The 19,888-nt window shown below is 31.3% G+C and overlaps 2 protein-coding genes across 4 annotated transcripts; one reads left to right on the plus strand and one right to left on the minus strand.

Moving 5' to 3' along the window:
- The first annotated feature begins 2,822 nt into the window (after nucleotides 1-2,822).
- On the plus strand, nucleotides 2,823-6,904 carry LOC130824269 (GDSL esterase/lipase EXL3-like). The gene is made up of 4 exons (XM_057689203.1): nucleotides 2,823-3,220; nucleotides 5,510-5,640; nucleotides 5,722-6,211; nucleotides 6,279-6,904. Exons 1-4 carry the CDS (start codon nucleotides 2,914-2,916, stop codon nucleotides 6,470-6,472), a joined length of 1,122 nt encoding a protein of 373 aa, XP_057545186.1. The 5' UTR covers nucleotides 2,823-2,913; the 3' UTR covers nucleotides 6,473-6,904.
- A 2,365-nt stretch (nucleotides 6,905-9,269) lies between these two features.
- Nucleotides 9,270-18,823, minus strand: LOC130824090 (F-box protein At4g35930). Of its 3 annotated transcripts, none has more exons than XM_057688977.1 (5): nucleotides 18,685-18,823; nucleotides 17,782-18,287; nucleotides 16,418-16,492; nucleotides 16,216-16,325; nucleotides 9,270-10,012 (listed from the first exon to the last, which is right to left on the minus strand). In XM_057688977.1, the coding sequence occupies exons 2-5, from the start codon at nucleotides 18,172-18,174 to the stop codon at nucleotides 9,760-9,762; spliced, it is 831 nt and encodes a 276-aa protein (XP_057544960.1). In that variant the 5' UTR covers nucleotides 18,175-18,287; nucleotides 18,685-18,823; the 3' UTR covers nucleotides 9,270-9,759. The 3 variants fall into 3 exon arrangements, with proteins under 3 accessions (XP_057544960.1, XP_057544958.1, XP_057544959.1); XM_057688975.1 differs by having other exon boundaries at nucleotides 17,782-18,183; nucleotides 18,685-18,818; XM_057688976.1 differs by having other exon boundaries at nucleotides 9,271-10,012; nucleotides 17,782-18,208.
- Nucleotides 18,824-19,888: the final 1,065 nt, after the last annotated feature.

Consider the following 19,888-nt stretch of genomic DNA (forward strand, 5'->3'; position numbering starts at 1 on the left):
CATTTTCACACTTTCATACCACATTTTCATTGGTTGTAGATGAGAGATTTTTGAAGGCCGCGATAATTTTTTTCATACTTTTTGTATGTAAATGCATCCAATAAAAGTTAATATGAAACCAACTCATACCATAACTATTTCTAAGCCAAACATTGATCGATGTCTCACAACTACAAATTAGTTTTCGTCTAAATTATAAGAAGACAAAACCTAAGGAACAGTCCTCGGGCCATTGGTTAACATAATAATCATTATTTTAAAAATAAAATCGGAAATAAAATAAAGAATAAAAGTAATTTAATATATTTTATATGTGATTTAGTGATAAATTCAATATTCTATATGATATTAGTTAGGAAATATTATTATATAATTCAAAGGTTAAAATATATATTCTAGATTAATCCTACTTCAAAATTGATTTTATCATTATGAGCAAATGTTCCAAGGCATACGTTAGCAAGTTTCTAATTATAATTTACTCATATTAAAACTCTTGTAATGCACATTGTTATTTATTTAAAAATATATATAAATATAAATTTAAAAAATAATGCAAATATATATTATCGTTATAATATTTAAACATTTCTAATAAAATTGTTATTGATATTAACTAATTATAACATCTTAATGACTGCATGCTTGTATAAATAATACTATTATAAGAGTTGTATGGAGTTATTTTGATCAATAATAGTTTTTGACAAAAAATCCTAAAAAGTTTGTATTAATTCATAAATTGGTGTGATTAAATTTATGCATATAATTAACTATTTTAAATTTAGATCAAAATTTTAATTTTTATATAAACGTTCTTAGAAAAATTTATCTTGTGAAAAATTTAATAAGATTGAGAATAGTTTTAATTATATGCATTGTGTTAAAAAATAATAAGATTGAGAATAGTTTTAATTATGGATAGTTAGAAGTGTTTTATTCCTGTCTTAGATTATTGATATTCTCACTTACATGTCAGTGTTCTTGTTTTTTATCTTTGCCTTTTCATATCATTGTTTCTTTCTAAAGATCTTTTTCGAGCCGAATGACTCTTTCGCCGCATCTTCCTTTATGGATATGAGTGTTCGCATTCCTTCCCACCCCAAAACTCTGATTGTAATTTCTCATGAGTCGAATACACTGAATACCATGATGATGTATGACTCGAATATCAAATCATCAACATATCTTTATCTTGAAGTAATAATTACTTGATTAAATATTATATAAATATTATTTTAGTCAAATGAACAACATTTCATTCTTTCCCCACACATTTGGGCAAGTTGAGTAAAAAAGAACTTTTAGAATAATAATTATTATATTATGAATCATGATAACGAAATATACAAAGCAAAGTTTTGCAAGTCTTACCATAATTCCTAAAACTCGTAGAGAATTATAAAAAAGATTTAAAAATGGGAAGCCAACAATAATGGTAATATTAATATCATTTTTCATATGTGCGCGTGGAACATCAATATGGAGTATTAAAGACGTTAGACAATCTTTTTTAATTTATAAAAATCAATTCAATTATCAAAGAAATGTATATGTTCACATTCATTCACATTTTGGATCATATTACTCCTATTCATTGAATTCCATTTTATTTTCTAATTTGTTTTTTGGAATTACAAATATATTGGAATAACATGTATTGTTATCGTACACACCGCAAGCAAAGGTCGTCCATCTCTAGCACATGGTCCTAAAATTAGTTTGTCATTCATGACAAAACCCATAACTCCTAACTACCAGAGTATCAATAATTAATCAACTTAACCAATTTTGAGTTTGTAATGGCGATTACATCTCTATGATCACCCACATTTCTTAGGGTTTACGAATTAAGACGAGAATTTTTATTTTTTTTTTTTAATTCTATCCAACTAGATTTATCCCATTTTTTATTTTTGGATACTCTTTTTTAAATTCTCGTTCACATATTTTAACTTATTGGGTGGATTTCACGGATCGCGTAATTCCTGCGAGGGTAGTAGCTACTTTACTCGTAATGGTTATTATGAATAGCTTTTTTTATATTTGGACATTAACTTTTGTATATAGATTAACTTAAACAATTTTTTACTATATGTAATTTATCAATGATTAATTTTTTTAAATGTAAATTTAATAGTTTATTAGTTTATATTTAAATTTTAAATGTTATTTATAAAAATTAATTGAATATTTTTATCATTATTAAAACATAATAACAAATATTCGATTAATTTTTTATCATACAAATTCCTTTTTGGCGACACGAATGACGACATAGAAACTATTTTGTCACAGGAGCGGAGTAAAAATTGAAAAATTTATTCAAGGCCTTGCGCAATTTTTTAAAATCATGATAGTTTTTTAACAACTATGTATCATTAAACTCTTAACATATAATACATAAACCAAAATTGAGGCCCTTAACTTTTTTTGGTCCTATGCGATTGAACATATGGAGCATGTTTAGAACCTCCCATGTTGTTGCCAGCTTGGCAACAAAATTTCTATTTGGCAACAAAAATGGTGGCGACATAGCTTTTTATTCTTATTTTTGACACTAAAAATGTTTAGCAATAAAAATCTTTTATTGTAATTATATTTTTTGTAGTGACCTTTTATATATTGTTCTTGATTTGTTTACCAATTACCTATAGACCAAACTTGGTGGGCCACATAAGCAGAAGAAGTAGAAAAAAAATAAGGACAAGAAAGGTTGACACACACGTATAGCAGAATCCATGGAGGAGTATAAGTAATACAAAGTTGACTTGAAATAAAGAAATTGTTCACGTATAAATATGGGCTTGCATTGCCTTACACATTTATGAATCTTACACCTTATCACCATTCACCTATGTGCATGTACTCTTAATTAATACAGAAAGTATATTGTTGGGAAATAAAAAAAATATGAAATATTTGTTGGGAAATGTATTTGTTTCAAAAGTGAATAATAATGATAATAAAATTATGAAAGTGGTAGTAGTGATGATGATTGTGTACATTAATATTAATGGTGGCAATGCCATAAACGTGGGAGGAAAAGAGATAAAGGTACCAGCTTTGTTAGTATTTGGGGATTCAATTGTGGATCCTGGAAATAATAACTACGTAGATACAATTGGTAGAGCCAATTTCCCACCCTATGGCAGAGATTTCCCTCATGGTTTACCAACTGGAAGGTATAGCAATGGCAAAGTTCCCTCTGATTTCTTTGGTATGTCTTCACTATTCCCAATCTTACCAATCCTTTTCATTCTATTCTACACTTATACATGCACCGGTAACCGTGCGTATATACCATTTAATCCATGAAAACCATAAAAAATAACTTTTTCATATATATATATATATATATATATATATATATATATATATATATATATATAGATTACATGAAAAATCATATAGCTATATTTGATCAAAGCAACTACATGAGAGACATTAATAATAATAATAATAATAATAATAATAATAACGGACTGGAAGTCGTTGTATGTCGAGAGTTGATCAATGATATCTTGCATATGTAGAGCTACTTATTAATAAAAAAGTTTTTATTTTAGTTTTTATAAGTAAATTTTAAAATCATGAATTATATTTTTGTAAAATATTGTGGGTTAGTCCTTATGAAACAATAATGAGCATAAATAAGTACTCCCAGGGGCAGAATTAAGAGTGTAAACGATATCAATTGACATTACTTAAAGTTTTTGGGAAAAAAATATTCTTAAAAAGCTATGTTGGCCAAGGGGTTAGTGTTTCAAACTCTATCAACGACTTTTTTTACTCTATTTCCTTGTTTCATACTTCCATTTATGGCTGTCTGATCCTTCTTTCCCCTATTTCCTATATTCCTTAACCCAATAAAACGGCAGCACATCTCATTTTTGGGCAGTCCCGTAGTCGGCAGCCACCAGCCAACACCCTAATACGAAAGCCAACCCTAGGCGCAGTGGCACAGCCAGCGCCCCATTAATCTGAAGTTCCCCGCTCCCCGCAGACGGCAACCCCTCATTCTTCCTATGCCCTTGCCGTATCAACAGAGTTGTGGGATTGAATAATAAAATTTTCTAAGTACTTTCATTCATGTTAAAATAAGAAATTACTATTATGATTTGGATCAAATAAGTTAATTTCATGGATTAAATTCTACGACGACGCGTAAGGTTTGAGAATAGGTATAGTAATACAAATTATTTAATTTAAAAATTTTAGCAATCCTTTTAATGAATCAAAAAAAAAATTATATCAAAGAATAAGGGTTGTGAATAGACTAGTGTACGGTATTATGGGGAAGACGCAATAGGATAACGATAACAAAATGTTACACATATCAATTAGTATATATTGACCTTATTTTGGGAGTACATTATTTTGATCGGGACATGAATTTAAAGAGGGGTCTTACTAGTGTATTTGTTAACTGTTGGTAGATTGGCACCCAATGACCAATAAGTTGTGCAATAAGATATCTAATGAGTTTTTTAAATGATACTATTATAACTTATTTTGCTTGTGGTATGTTTTAAAATATGTTTAATGATGAAATTATGCGCCATTTTTAACATATGAAAACTCAACATGGACTATTGCCTTAATTAATTATTGTTGAATGTAAATTTTTTAACGCACTGGATTGAAATTTTTAATTATCAACTTCACTTTTTTTTTGGTTCACCCCTGAGTATATGTAATATGTATTACAATGACATAATTTCAAATTAGAAATTTGATTGTATTTTTGTAAAGCTAAATAAAATATATTTATTATTAATGAGTTGAATTTCAATTATTTTATAATATGATAATGTGTATTAATAATGATTAGTTTATCTAATAAGTAAATATATTATTAAGTTTGTTCAAGATTGTTGTTTCAAATAGGCCATTTACAAGTCACATTCCCAATAATACATACTTCACATTAATATTGATTGAATGAATCATAATTAAAAACTGCTAATTATTTTCCAAGGACATGAAGTATTATTAGTTAAAAGTTGGAACATATGCCCCACCAAATAAATGAGTAGAACGTTGCAAGAAGCAAGATGGAAATCATTCAATCAAAGTCCAAAAGTACTCTTCATATATACTAAATTTTCACATGTCATGCTCTTATATAAAATTTTCACATGTTATGTTATATACTTCTGTATAAATTTTTCACATGTCATGTTCTTATATAAGTTTTCCCGCTAAATTTTATAAGAAAATTATAATATTTCCTTTAATAAGATAAGCATATAACTCAAAAAACAAAAGATTAATTAACCAAATGAAATTAGTTTATGTTAAAGCAAATAATATTTGATTGAATTGATCATAGTAGTTGATTAAAGTAATTTATTAAAAAATTATTTTAAATCCTAAAGCTATATATAAAAAGCTAAAAGTAAAAATTATTTGTGTAATTTCTATTGAAATTAAATAATAAAATAATAATTATTTTAGAAAATAAAATAAATGTTTGATTACGGGCATACTCTACTAATTTATGCAGCTGAAGAGCTAGGGATAAAAGAGTTAGTGCCGCCATATTTGGATCCAAACCTGGAAATAAGCGACCTTCTCACCGGTGTTAGTTTTGCGTCTGGTGCTGCTGGTTATAATCCTAAATCAGCCAAATTAGCGGTTTGATTTTTGATTTCTGATCAAGGTTTATTTTAGTTTGATAGACTAATTAATTAATAAGTTATTTGTGATGGAATGCAGAATGTTCTGTCTTTGGACGATCAATTGGATTTGTTCGAAGAGTATATCCAAAAGCTGAAGGACAGTGTTGGAGAAAACAGGACATCAATAATAGTTTCAGAAAGCATATACTTAGTTTGTGCAGGAAGCAATGACATAACTAATATATACTTCACATTACCCTTAACTAGACTTGAATACGATATCAATACTTATACTTCTCTTATGGTTGATTGGGGTTCCTCATTCCTTCAGAGATTATATGGTCTCGGGGCAAGAAGGATAGGCGTGATAAGCGCACCCCCATGTGGATGTCTTCCGTCACAAAGATTGTTACACACCGGTCTGTCAAGATCTTGTGCTCAAAACGAAAATCAAGCTGCCATTCTCTTCAACGAAAAACTCTCTACCGAGCTAAATTACCTTAATCAACATCTTCCCCAATCCAGATTCGTGTACCTTGACATCTACAACATAATACTTCAACTCGTAATCAACCCTTCTCAATATGGTACGTCAACTATTGACATTGTTAGTTGTAGTATGTTTTGAGATTTATTGTTATTGTTGTTGTTCAGGGTTTGAAGTAGTGGACAGAGGATGTTGTGGAACAGGGAACTTAGAAGTGTCATTCTTATGCAACAAGTTGGATCCTGGGACATGCAAAGATGCATCTAAGTACCTTTTCTGGGATAGTTTTCACCCTACTCAGGCAGCTTATCAGCTCATAGTCCATCAGGTTCTTCAAAAAAGCTTGCCCCACTTCTTCTAGCTAAGGCCTTGGCCCTAGCCTCAACAAATTAAATCAATACTGTATATGATTTGGAATTACTCACAATCATGAATACAAATTCTATTAATTATTGTGATCATACTTTTCCTATTTCAGAATATTGTCATCTCTACTAGGGCTGAACACGGTCCGGTCTGGTCCGGTTTGACAGAATAATCAGACTAGACCAGAAATTCCGATCTGAAAATTTTTCAGACCAGACCAGACCAGTCAAGAGACCAGACCGGACCAGACCAGACCGTTCTAGAACGGTCTGGTCTACGGTTTTTTTTTAATTTTTTTTTTATTTTTATTGAGTGAGATTCTTCATTCTTTGAATAAAAAGGATTTATTTCTTCTTCTCTTCTCTCTTTACTATCCTGTTCTTGTTTGTGTTTCGATTAGCAAGGCAAAATTCATCACTGCTCGTGGATAAAAAAATGCAAAGCAAATCATCATACAGATGTGCATTGACTCACTAAAGTAAGCAGATTATCAAGCAAGATAATCTATCAGAGCCAGCTAAATTCTATTGTAGTAATTGATAGTAAAGTGAACAAAAAACTTCCCAATTTATTAAGTAAAAGAACAAGGATGAGGTAAATAATAAAATGATAGAGATAAATTTCTTACAAAGCTCGATTCACAAAAATTAAAATTTCTGAATAAAAATGAAGGAAATTGCAAATTGGACAACTTTGAACATTGAAATCCTAAAATCTGAGATGATGATCTAAATTGACATGCTTAATCCAAAAAATTATCATAGTCTACCAAGTGCTTAATCATTAAAAAGCATGAACCCTTATATACGAAATACTTACCAGAATGAATTCGATTTTCCGGTTTGAAATGTTGAAAATTACGGGTGTGATTTAATAAACAGGCTTTCTCCTCTTCAAGTTATTGCCGAAAACAATATGATTTTTCCAAAATGTAGTCCTAATCGAATTACAGTTTATTGCTGGAGCGAAGAGAAATCCTACTTGACGAAGACGATAAAGATGCGAGAGAAAGAGGAGAGAGATAGAAAAGATGAGCAATAGAACAAAAATGGCTATGGCCGTAGAATATAATTTACGACTCACGATTTTGGAAAAGGAGATGGAGGCAGCCAGCAGCAGGAGTTCACTCACGAGTAGTTGCCCACTTGCCCTAATCCCCTAAAATATGATTTTAATACGGTTTTCCGGTCCGGTTTGGTTTGAAAATTTTAAAACCGGGACCGGACCGTAAACCGTTTTAAAAAAAAAACCGGACCAGACCATTTAGACCGTAGACCAGACCAAATATTTAAATTACGGTTTGGTCCGGTTTAGTTTACGGTTTAGACCAAACCATGTTCAGCCCTAATCTCTACTATCAATTAGCTAGGCATGTTCAATATGTCAAATACTCCTTCACACTCTTCATCCAACACATTATTGTAAGTGTTTGAAAGTGTTCTTATATTAAAATATAGAGTGAACTAAAAAAATAATCTTGGCTATATTCTAAAAATGGCTTCTTGTCTATTTTTCCATTGATTTTTATTTTATCAATACATCAAACCACTAAAATATATATTTGGTAAATGAATTTTAAGTAAGCTGAAAAGCAAAATCCAACACTTTTTTAAATAGTATTTGGCTATTTAGCCTCTTTTTCTCTAATAAAAAATCTAACAATCAACAAGTTGTATTTTTATCTAATATATTCTTAATAACTAGTTTATAAAACAAGTTTAACAACTAAAAATAAGTCGATGGTTTCACTATTTGATTTTTATTTCTATTTTATTCGATGTCCATCTTTATAAATCACCTATTAACCCAATTGTTTGATGAATTACATATAATTTATGAAGCAAAAAAGTCAATGAACTACAAGCTCTTTCTTAATGTTGTAGCTAGTAGAAACATGATTTTTTTTTAATATTAAAATATAACTTTGTCCTTATTAATAATCTATATTCAAATTTACTTATAATATATGAATATTCAATATCCAATTTTCGACTGTCCAAAATAATTTTAAATATGATATTTAGATATTCAAAAATCACAAAAACCTAATATTCGAATTCGTATTCAATATCTGAATTTTCGATTTGGATATTCATTCTGAACTAGAATTTCAAATTGAATATCCTAATAATATTTGAATCAAAATATTAAGGCAAATCATCAAATAGTATTTCTCAATTCTATAGCTAGGTGCCCAAGAACACTAGGAAAAACAGTTCCAAACTCTTGTATGGTCAAAGAGAAACCCGAATATACAGAAAGGTAGGGTTGCCATCATTGAGGAGGTCAGGGCGAGGGCTATTTAGTGCAGCGGGCGGTGGGAAAAGGATGGTGGGCAAGGGGTGGTTGCAACTTGAAAGGGTGTGAGAAGGTAGTAAAGACTTTTGTTTATTTTCTCTTTTCAAAAATTTTAAAACTAGGGGAAAATTAGAAATAGTTAACTTAACATAATCATAACAAAACGACATTTTTAACGATTTTTACCAAACTTAATAGTTTTGGTGCCACCTTGTAGACAAAACTAAAAAAGAATTATTACATTACATATTTCGCTAAAATTTAGTACATATAGAATATCCATTGATTTTAATAAAAACCCAATGGTTAATTTATTTAACCAAAAATCATCATTCACAAACAATAAAAAAAAGTCTACTAACAACTACTCAAACCAACCAACAATAATTACCAACTCGTTTAACATAAAAATTGATTTTCTCTCATTTGGTTAAAAGATAGAATAGATTCATGGCAAAATTATAAAAAAAAATTATAAAACATATACAAGGACAAATATAATAAGGGCAAAAGAGGGAGTAACAATATTAGCTAAAATGCATTAAAGGCATAAAGGAATCAGTCAAAAGAGAATTATAGGATAGATGAAGGCTCATACTAGATAGATTTGGATCCAAAAGACTATTTGCCTTGAAAATATATACTGCTACAATATACTTCTACTACTACTACTATATTGCTTAATATATACAGGACCAGGCGACCCAAAATACATTATTCTATAATAAACATAACCTCGAGCCCACTCAACCCAACAAAAAACAAGGTCATCCAAAGCCCTCTCCAACTAAGTATACTCAGTCCTCGGCCTCACATTACAAAACTGTATACTCCACCTACCGAACCTGACATCACCCAACTTCAAGCAAACAAACTAAAAAGGATCCAAAATGCACAATGGCCACCTAGGTAGTGAACCAGAATGCAACACAAACTATACAAAACCGAGTATGAGCGTAGAGTAGCAATATCCAGCGCAACAAATCAACGAAGCTTGTTCTGAGCTACAGCTTGACATAGCTCCTCCTCGTAGAATAGAACTCGATTTTTGCAAAGGGGTTTATTAGACAGTACAGATGGAACCATGTAAGCCGAAGGGATTGATGCTTCCTGAAACAAAGCAGCAGCAACCTGGCTCATCTCTGTGGATTTTAACCTTGAAGGAGGTCGAGGACCATGCTTTGGTGCTTTAGGGGTATGTAGGGCTTTAAATTGGAATCCCTTTTCCTCTTCCTTACTGCAATGTACATCCAATTCATTAGGGCACAGAAACATCATAAATTAAAGAAAAGAACAATTTCCACTTGCAACATATGCCTGGTTCATTTCCTAATGCAATCTAATGAATTGTTAGTGACTTGATTGTTGATTCAGTTCAGATACATGAAGGGTTGAAGTGAGCAAATTTGAGGAGTTATTGCAAGTATGGGCTAAGACTTCTGTGACAGTAGCAGGGTATTGTGTACATCAGCTGCAACTATTGTGTAGTAAGGTTCAGGCCTTCGAATTAATGGACAGAAGAAACACAAGATCATCAGCAAATTTAGCTCAGAATCAAGTGTATCAGTCCACCTAGGGGCTAAGATGACTACACATGATCAACTACATCAGGGTATCTGAGTTCAAGTCAGGATTGGGTGCAACCTAATTGATCATTATCAAGACTCACTCATACACTACAAAAGGAGCAGTAATGACAGTATTTACTCAGGTCTTGTGGTATAATTAGTTGTTCCTTTGTGTTTGATAGATAAACTCCAAATTATTAGTAGTTAAGTTAAGATATTGTTAAGAGTCACATGGGCTTATAGTTATTAAAAGTCCTGTGCTAGTCATGTGCTTAGCTTTCTATGCTTTCTTATATAAGGAGACATTTATACATTGTCAAAAATCTAAGAGATTAGAATTCTAGAGAGGTGTGCAGTGCTCTTCCAAGATTCCACTTATATTTAAGTGAGTGAAGCTTTGATTGAAAGTTAGAGCATAGCAGCTTTTTGGTGTGTGAAATCAAGTGAGCTCATATCCAAGACCAGTTTCATCTAATCATATCCATCTATTTATGCAAAATACATTAATATACATTAGAGGGTCCACTAAATTCTTGCATCCAATCATCATGATTAGATTCATGGATTCACAGGCCAAATTCTTGTAGAGTGAAAATTTCAATTGGTTTTGATGAGAAGAGAAAATGCCAATATCTCAAAAACAAAAAAAAAATCAGATTCTAACAGAAACTAACAAAATTTTGGGTTAATACAGCAACGTGTTCTTGTTGTGAAGTATATGGAGTGGTGGAGAAAATGATGTGACTGTGTTTTTGACCAAGGGTCTCAAGACACAATCAGACTGCATTTTTGAAGGAAAATTTTGATCTATGATCAAACCAAGCCACATATTTGAATAAATTCAATTTAGAGATGGTTTGATTGGGTTTGCAGTAGCCTAGATTTGACATAGTTGGTTCTAAATTAATGCAGTTGGGTGTTCTGTACTGATGCATTTATCCTTGAACTCCTTTTCTTTCTTTATTCTCACCTTTCACTTATTTTCATACTTCAAATTGTGGAACATCTTTGAGTCTTAGAGATGAAATCACAAAAAGCAAACATGAACATGCATTGGAGGAGCTAGCTTACGCAATGGATTATCCAGTTTAGAATCATTGAATAATGAGGAAGCAAGACTTAGGTTGCTGCTGTGAGTTTTGTATTGCTATGACTTGAAATTTGGGGATAATGGTTTACGAAGGGGTAAGTAGGTAATTACAATATTAGGAGTAATTTAAGGAATAAGTTTGTTTTAAGTGGTAGTTTTCTTATAAATAAGAGGAAGAGAGGCTCATTGGTATGATGAATATTGTTAAACAGTTGATGGATGGGTTTTACTCATTTTAAGAGATCTCAAGCTTCTCGAATTGCTTGATATATCTTGTTACTTTGTAATCATTCTTTAATCATCAATTTGATAGTATAATAATTTTTTGTCATTTTATTCTTTCAATTCTCAATTTACTGTTTTCTTGAAATTATCAGTCGTAACGGTTGCAAGAGGTTTGTATACAATAATGTGATTGGGTTAAATACAAGCATTGTTTTGAACAATTGAGTCATGTTTAGAGTCAAAAGAGATAATTTTAGTAGAAGAATGTTTCTTCATCAAGAGAAGAAATGTAAACAATGATTGCAAGAGCAATATGGTGACTCAAAATTGGTAATTGTTCATGAATATATTTCTAATATTAATTCGATTCGGTCAGTCTTGTTCGTGTTATTTTATGGGCCCTAGGCAAAAGAAAAAATGGGCCCTACAAGAAAGGGTTGATTACGATCTTTAATGGTTGCAAATAACAGAAACAAACCCCTATATATTATAATAGATACTAGATATTGTAAAAATGTAAATGTAAACGTGACATATACTTCTTAATTAATAAAAGAACTATATTTGAATTTATTTTTTTTAAGTGTCTATTTAATTTAATCAAAATTTTCAAATAATATCATGATAAATAAAATATCATGTAAATGTCAAAGTTGTCAATGGTTCTTGTATATTCCTTAATTTTAAAAACATTATACTAGGTAAAGTAGATTTAGCATATGATTACCCCTATATATGATTATTCTACGCAACAAAATAAATAGAATTAAAAATGTTTATTTGAAAAGGGTTTAGAGGGATATGTAAGTTAAACTTCTTTTATAGTAGTAAGTTTTTAGTTATAATTTGGTAAATTGATTAAAGGTTTTAAACAAATTTCATTGTGGTGGTGGGCTCATAAGGGTTACCTCAAAAGTTGAGTCCACTATATTAGTTTATGCTTAGTTAGATCCACGTTCTGAAGTTAATATTTACACCTTATAAAAAACGCATGTTGAGTTGATGAATGACTAGCGTAAAGTTACAATTTTACAAATGATGTTTTACGTTCTACGTGACAATTGCTGAGTTGAGGAATTGAGCTATATTCTAGCTCTAGACCTTAGAGAGATGCCTACCTCGCCTAGGGTCAAGAACGAACCTGATTATGATTAAATTTGAGATAATTTTAAGGCATATTGATACACAAACTAAAAATATAACAGATTCTTTTCCTAGTGACATTCAAGAACCATCAAAAGAAGAAGCTAATGGAATAATTTTTAGTAGCCATGAGGATTGTGGAAACATAATGTGGTGAGGATGCTACTTCAATTGTTAGTACCCTTGAGAGGATTGTGAACATAGAATATGCTGAGGATGTTACTTACAAGAGGTACTTGACTTGCATTGAAGTTTGGTTACTTCCCATGATGACATTTAAGAATCATCTATGAAAGAGGTAGTGAAGAAGTTGTTGAAGCATCTTGTGTTGAGGTTGTTAATGGCCTTAAATATGTTGTTTAGACAACTTGCACGGATGTTGTATCTAGAATAGAGGCTTTACAAGTGGCTAATTCTCATTCATGTTTAGAGGTTAGCTCATAACTTGTGCAAGCAATAGAGCATGAGTTTGTCAAGGCTGACTTTTGGTTGATAAAGCACCTTTGCTTGATTTTGTTCATGCTAGTAGATTTGTTGTGTTAAAGGATAATATACAAGTTGAATAGGGCCTTGTGATACAAGCAAACTAATCTGCGAGCTTGTTTAACATATGAATTTGGCTCATTATCCAAATTCTGATGGGAGCATTCATCCACACATACCAAATGAAAATGGATAACAATATTTCTAAATTAACATAAGAAAATTTGAGGAAATCAAAACCTTTGCTCATGATTCAGGTTACAAGCACATGAAGAGATCTAGTAGCAAGATTGATAGTTATTTGGGATAGTAGATGTGCACGTGGTAGAAAAAATGCTTTATCACCTATCGATTTATTTTAGAGTGCAGTAGGAGTTGTGATTCAGAGATGGGTAGCAGTTTGTGCATCCAAAAAAAAGCGTGCTAGTGTAGTTTGACATGTAGGGTATCATTGAGCTCAAGTGGTGTGTGTGATGCTGATGGATCCATACATACAGTTGTACAAGGCACGTGGCACCTAGTAGTTGTACTAAATGCAGCCCATGAGTTAAAAGTTTTGAATCAAAGATTGTGCATTTGCTTCAGTTGCACAACTATTCAATCAATTCAAAGTCTGATTGCCTTATTGTTGTTATAAGCACTTTTGTTCTGACCTTAGGTTCAATACTTAAATGTGGTGGCAACAACCATTTCCTAGGGGTTTGGAATTGAGGACAATTCTCTTGAAGAATGAGGAATTGCACTAAATATGCTTGGTTCAATTCCTGATGTAATCTACAAAATTGTTGTGACTTGATTGCTGATTCCCTTCAGATACATGAAGGATTGAAGTCAACACATTTGAGGAGTTGTACAAGTATGGGCCAAGTCAGTTGTGACAATAGCTAAAGACCAGGGGTATAATGTTCATTAACTGTATCAGTTCAGCAATTGTGTAGTAAGGTTTAGGCTTTGGAACTAGACAGAAGCAACATAAGTTCATTAGCATATTTAATGTAGAATTTGTGCAATTGGCCTACAAAGATCTGATGGGTCAATTCACAACCTTATTTGCTAGTTGGTGTATCATTCCACCTGGGATGACTACAGAAGACAGTAGCTACATTAGGTTATTTGAGTTAAGTCAAGATCGAGTACAACCTAGTTGATTATAATCAGGACTTTAGCATACAACAATTCAAAAGGAGCACCTATGACAGTAGTTACTCGAGTCTTACTGTATAAAAAGTTGTTTCTTTGTGTTTGTTAGATAAACTCCAAATTGTTAGGATCTAAGTTACTCGAACTCGCCAATTTCCCTGACATATTAATGTCCAGTACAACTACAATCGGTACAGACATTAGTGTCGATAGATGTTTGGCACACCGGGAAGCACATGGATACGAAACCAATGGAGATCTCCTCAGCCGCCCATAAATGGGCATACGATAAGAGGAAACAAACAAAGAGAAGAGAAATAAGAAATGAGGTAATTCAGAAGATTACCAAACAAGTATTCAAAGGGTAAAGAGAACAAGAAAACTAAGATGAATGAAGGCAAATGTTTTAACTGAACTTATCAATGGTTGTTCTCTACTATCATCTCTCTCTTCTTTTTCCTCTTTTAACTTTTTTCATTTATATGCTAGGATTTTCTTTGGAACTAGTCACCTAAACCTTAAAACTCCTTAAGTGGACTGCTAACTTCCTAGGCCCATATAAAAATTGCCTTTCTAAACCTTTAATGTCTTAGTATGCCACGTCTAACATAAGTAGTACTTCCTACTTTTTCTTTTTATTTTACTTTTCCTAGTTTTTATTTTTCCTAATTGTTTTTCATTTTCTTTTTAATTTTCTTTTTCTTTAATTCTCTTACTTTTTTTTATTAATTCCTCTTTATTTTTTTCTTTTAATCCTTATATTTAAAATTATTTATAATACATACAAGATTTTTTTAAAATACTATAAATATGACGTACATGTGTCCAACAGTTGGACGTTGTCCTCGTATCCTAAAATTCTAAGAACATCGTACCAAACACTAGGATCTGCACATGTATATGATATCATATGCCATACCCGAGTCGAAGTAACCATGGTTAGGATATTGTTGGAGTTACATGAGCTAATTGTTACCAAAATGCCATGTGCTAATCAAGTGCTTAGCTTTTAATGCTTTCCAATATAAGGGGACATTCATGCTTCGTAAAAGAGAGGTTTGAATGATTAATAATAATACTCCCTTCATTCCTTATAACTGTTCCCATTTATCATTTTAGGTCAATTTATTTGTTCTCTTATAGAATCTTTCAACTTATATCATAAACTTTGGACATAATTAACTTTTTTCATCCTCATAATAATATTTTACTAATGATTATGACCCTCACATATTTTCTACTAACTTTATTTAAACATCTTTATATTGATTATGGTTCTCACATGATTTTCACCAACTTTATTTAAACATTATAGTTATAATCTTCATATGTTTTCACTAACTTTATTTTAATATTTTTTAATACTTATGATCCCCATTTTTCCTCCATTAAATTTATTATCTAATAAAACAATGTATGCCTCATCTAAAAGATTTTATTTTTCTAAATTACCAAGAACATTTTGAATAATTTCAAAGAACGGGGAGAGTACATTCTAAGAAGATTAGAATTCTAAAGAAAGGTGTGTACTTTCAACGGGAATTTTAGGTTGCTTTTCCTAACCTATGATTCCTTTTTTGTGAGTGATGTAAAAAAAGTTCATAGTAAATTTCCACAAAATCAAAGTGAGCGAAACTTTGATTGAGAGTTGAAGGATAAGAGTTTCTTTGTGAGTGAAATCAAATGAATTTTCATCCAATATCAGTTTAACCTGATCATATGCATCCATTTATGCAATATACATTCATTGGCGTAATCCTTTGGTCAATTTAATCGGTGCAATGGACTAACCTGATGAATGGCCAGTGGTCTAGCACTTGTGGAGTCATTGTGCTCAACAACTCCTGGCGAGATCGATCTGGAGTGGTGTAATTGAAATGACATTGACGTGCAAGAATGACCTGCCAAAACAGTATCCATATTCACTACATTTAACTTCAAACATCTTTAGAAACACATAGCAAGCGGAGGGAGAAAGGGAGCAGACACTTACAGCCCTTCTGATCTTTTGCGAAACATGAAAAACCGCCCTTAGCTGATCATGATGCAAGTGACAAAGGATTTTAACCTAAATTTTATCAAACAAATCAAGGTTACTTCCATGATAAAGATAACAACAAAATAAAACACAAGCTAGATCAAATAAAAAATTGAAAAAACAAAAAATAATTCAAATATTTAACAAAATATTAAAGTCAACGATTAACATGACTTCATTTTGAAATATGAATTTAGGTTCATTCATTTTCAATAGACAAATCACATCAATAACTCCTTCTCGTGCTCTAATAGATGAAATTCAATTTTCACTCATAACTGCCAACTTAAGGTTACAAACTAGACAAAAAAATACATAATTGTAATTGATGGGAAATAAGATAGCATGCTTTGACATTTCAACAAATATAGACCAATCAACACGTCTTCAAATGAGGCATATCAAGTGACATACCTCCTAGTTGCAAGAAAAGCTTTCAACAAAGCAAATCAAAAAACCATCTAGATCAAGGCACTAAAACTTTTTCATCATAACTTAATCACACACAACATAAAAACCATTTGTTGCTCCTGAGTTCTAATTGACCTATAAAAACAAATAGGTCTTTTTTTTAATTGAGCCTCAAATGTCAAACACTTCAAAAAAAAAAAAAAGAAGCCTCAATAATCAGAAATCAGTTCCTTAATTAACCTGAATTACATTCCATGTTTTTAATGCCATTAGCTCCCATCTATGTGGAATTAAGAGGAATCAAAAGTACACACCTTAGCCTTCTAAACAAAGGTTATTTCCAATTAACCCTTGATTGCAAACATCATTTGCAAATTTACATTAAAAATTCGTAAATGATTTAATGAGACATTATAATCCATTCTAATGAGTAAGCGACCTCAAGGTGAAAAATAAATAAGCAATTTTTGAAAATTCATGTTAATGTGATGGATCATCATGAATGTTTAGAACTCACTAACTGAGTAAGTTCACTTCACTAGACGTCAATTGAAGTTTGAAACTCATAAATTTTAACATACTGTAGAGTGTAGATCACTAACAAACTATATTCTCTCAACTATCAACATGCCACTATGATAACACTATAAGAGCATGGAAGGAACCAAAGAACAAAATAGAGAGAACAAAAAAACAAATGATGCGATATAGTTCTTTAGCAAATTGAAACTTTTTCCTTTCAATCAAATAAGTAAACAATAAGTTTGATGTTTTATCCTTCCAATACAATGGTAAACTTATAGCCAAAGAATGATAAGAAACATTCAGTAGTCAAGTAACAAGTAAATATGTCAAAGACATTATATATACGCACAAGAGGCAAGGAAAACCATAGTAAAGGAATGTACCAATACGTCCATAGGAAGACCCTCAAGCCTAGACCGAGAATCAGAGTCTTGAAAACGAGGAGTACTTGGTGTCTTGAGAGCACTATTTTGCTTCACTAAATTGAAAGGTGAAGGGACCATAGATGACACGATTTTTTCAGGAGAAAAAACCAAGGGGGTCTCTTGAATGGGGATAACCTTCGGTGTGGTCACCAAATTAGAATCAGTCTTTTTGGAATCAGCTAAGACGATCCTCTTCTTCCCAAGATCGGTGCAAGACTTCGTAGAGGATGCTTTGCTGTATCGGAGCTGAGCAAGCGCTCCCGGTCTTAGATACTTATTATTCACAGTTCTTGATCGTCTTTTCTGCTTTGAAGTTTTTGTTTCTTTTTCAATAGGGGAAGCCTTTCCCATGATCCACCTCTTTTATTCAAAATGAATCAAAATTCTATATTCAAAAAACACTCTTCAAACAATAATCTCTAATCCAAAATTATAAATAGATAAATGAAACAATCAGCTTGAACCTGAAAAGAGCCATTCAAAATCAAAAAAGGAATTTTGAAACTGATCTTTATATATGAAATAGTAATGTCTAAAATGCAGTAGAAAATGCAACAAAATTGATTAAAAACTAGAAGAAACGACGAATAATGTTTCCCACGGAGACACTAAACGATCAGATTAGAAGATTGATAAACAGTGCTATAAAAGACCGATCATTCATATATAAAAATGAAAACGAACGACACTAGAGGAAAAACTCCCCCAAAATTTCATGTTCCGAACCCTAAAAAAATCAACAGAAACCTAATTTAAGGAAAATAAAATGACTTTAATTGAGCAAAAAGAAGCAAACGAAAGGTGAGAAAGCAATTAATTGAATTGCTAAAATGAAATAAAATCAAAGAAGAAATTACAAACCTTTAGGAAGTAGAAACAGGAAGCGCCGTGGAGAAGAGAAAAAGGGGGGAAATAATTATTAGGGTTTGAGAAAAGGAATTTGAATTTTCTAGTAAATGCCCGGGAATTTGTTTTATAGAAGTATCCAAAAACAGTTTCCAATGACTGGTCTCGGATACTAGGAGTATTATTTATTTAATCATCTTTTTTCTTTTTTTTAATTGACGATCGTAAAATTTAGTAGAGGAGAGAATCTAAGTGAATGCGCACGTGGCTTGTTGTCATTGGGAGATGTGCTAATATCTGCAGCAGTTGTGGGCCGTCAGGACTCAGGAGTATCCTATGTGCATTATGTCATTGGCGCAGGCCTGCGCCGTTAATTTCGCTTTTCTTGTGTTAATACACATAAAAACTTGATCGAGACGATCAGATTATGAGACCGTCAATTTGGACTGGTCCAATTCGCGTGTATAACAGCATTATACGTTTTTTTCTTTTTTTTTATTTTCTGGACATTTATCAATTTTGACCTTAAAGATATCAAATTCAATGTAAAGTAAAATTTAAACAAATTAATTAAAATAAAAAATTTAAATTTGGACCTATAAGTGATCAATTTTGACATTAAAATATTCCATTGCTACCTAAATATGGTTCCATTTCACAATTTCAGAAAGAAATTTTATAAAATGGTATTATTCTATCATTCTATAGATGAATTTCAAACAATAAATGAATAATCAATAAAATTATCAATAATAGTGTTAAAACATTGCACAATACAAATACTTTTATTCAATAAATACATGATGGTTTTAATGGAACACAAGAGTACTTGTACTCTTTAATCATCGAACAATAATAGTGATATTGCTCTTTCTTCAACGGTTTCTGTTTATAATGGACTTGGAAATAAAGTTGTACGTATAATGTTTGCTTACCCTGGATTTGAAAATGGAGGAAGTTTTGATTTCGAATTATGTTTGCCAATTGATTCAGTGAATGCTCCTGGAAATAACTAAGAGTTCAAGGCTTCTTTATTATAAAAAATTTCAATTTTGATATAAGAATGATAAATTCATACCTTAAAGTGGTTAATTATGATCAGTTATAACTTATAAAAAAATTCAATTTTAACCTTAAATGTATCAATTATGATCTTAAATAGATTAATCACTGAGCGCATATTGAGAAAAATTATAATTGGACTGATTGGGCTATCTGT

Source organism: Amaranthus tricolor, chromosome 9 (assembly GCF_026212465.1).
Source record: "Amaranthus tricolor cultivar Red isolate AtriRed21 chromosome 9, ASM2621246v1, whole genome shotgun sequence".
NCBI lineage: Eukaryota > Viridiplantae > Streptophyta > Magnoliopsida > Caryophyllales > Amaranthaceae > Amaranthus > Amaranthus tricolor.

Bases quoted from the DNA above. Each gene is read 5' to 3' on its own strand.
- LOC130824269 (XM_057689203.1), top strand. From the start codon at position 2,914: ATGAAATATTTGTTGGGAAATGTATTTGTTTCAAAAGTGAATAATAAT. The intron at 5,641-5,721 runs GTTTGATTTTTG...GATGGAATGCAG, and splicing joins CTAAATCAGCCAAATTAGCG to AATGTTCTGTCTTTGGACGA. The intron at 6,212-6,278 runs GTACGTCAACTA...GTTGTTGTTCAG, and splicing joins AATCAACCCTTCTCAATATG to GGTTTGAAGTAGTGGACAGA.
- LOC130824090 (XM_057688977.1), bottom strand. From the start codon at position 18,174: ATGGGAAAGGCTTCCCCTATTGAAAAAGAAACAAAAACTTCAAAGCAG. The intron at 16,326-16,417 runs GTAAGTGTCTGC...CTGTTTTGGCAG, and splicing joins CGCAAAAGATCAGAAGGGCT to GTCATTCTTGCACGTCAATG. The intron at 10,013-16,215 runs GTTAGTCCATTG...TGTACATTGCAG, and splicing joins GACCACTGGCCATTCATCAG to TAAGGAAGAGGAAAAGGGAT.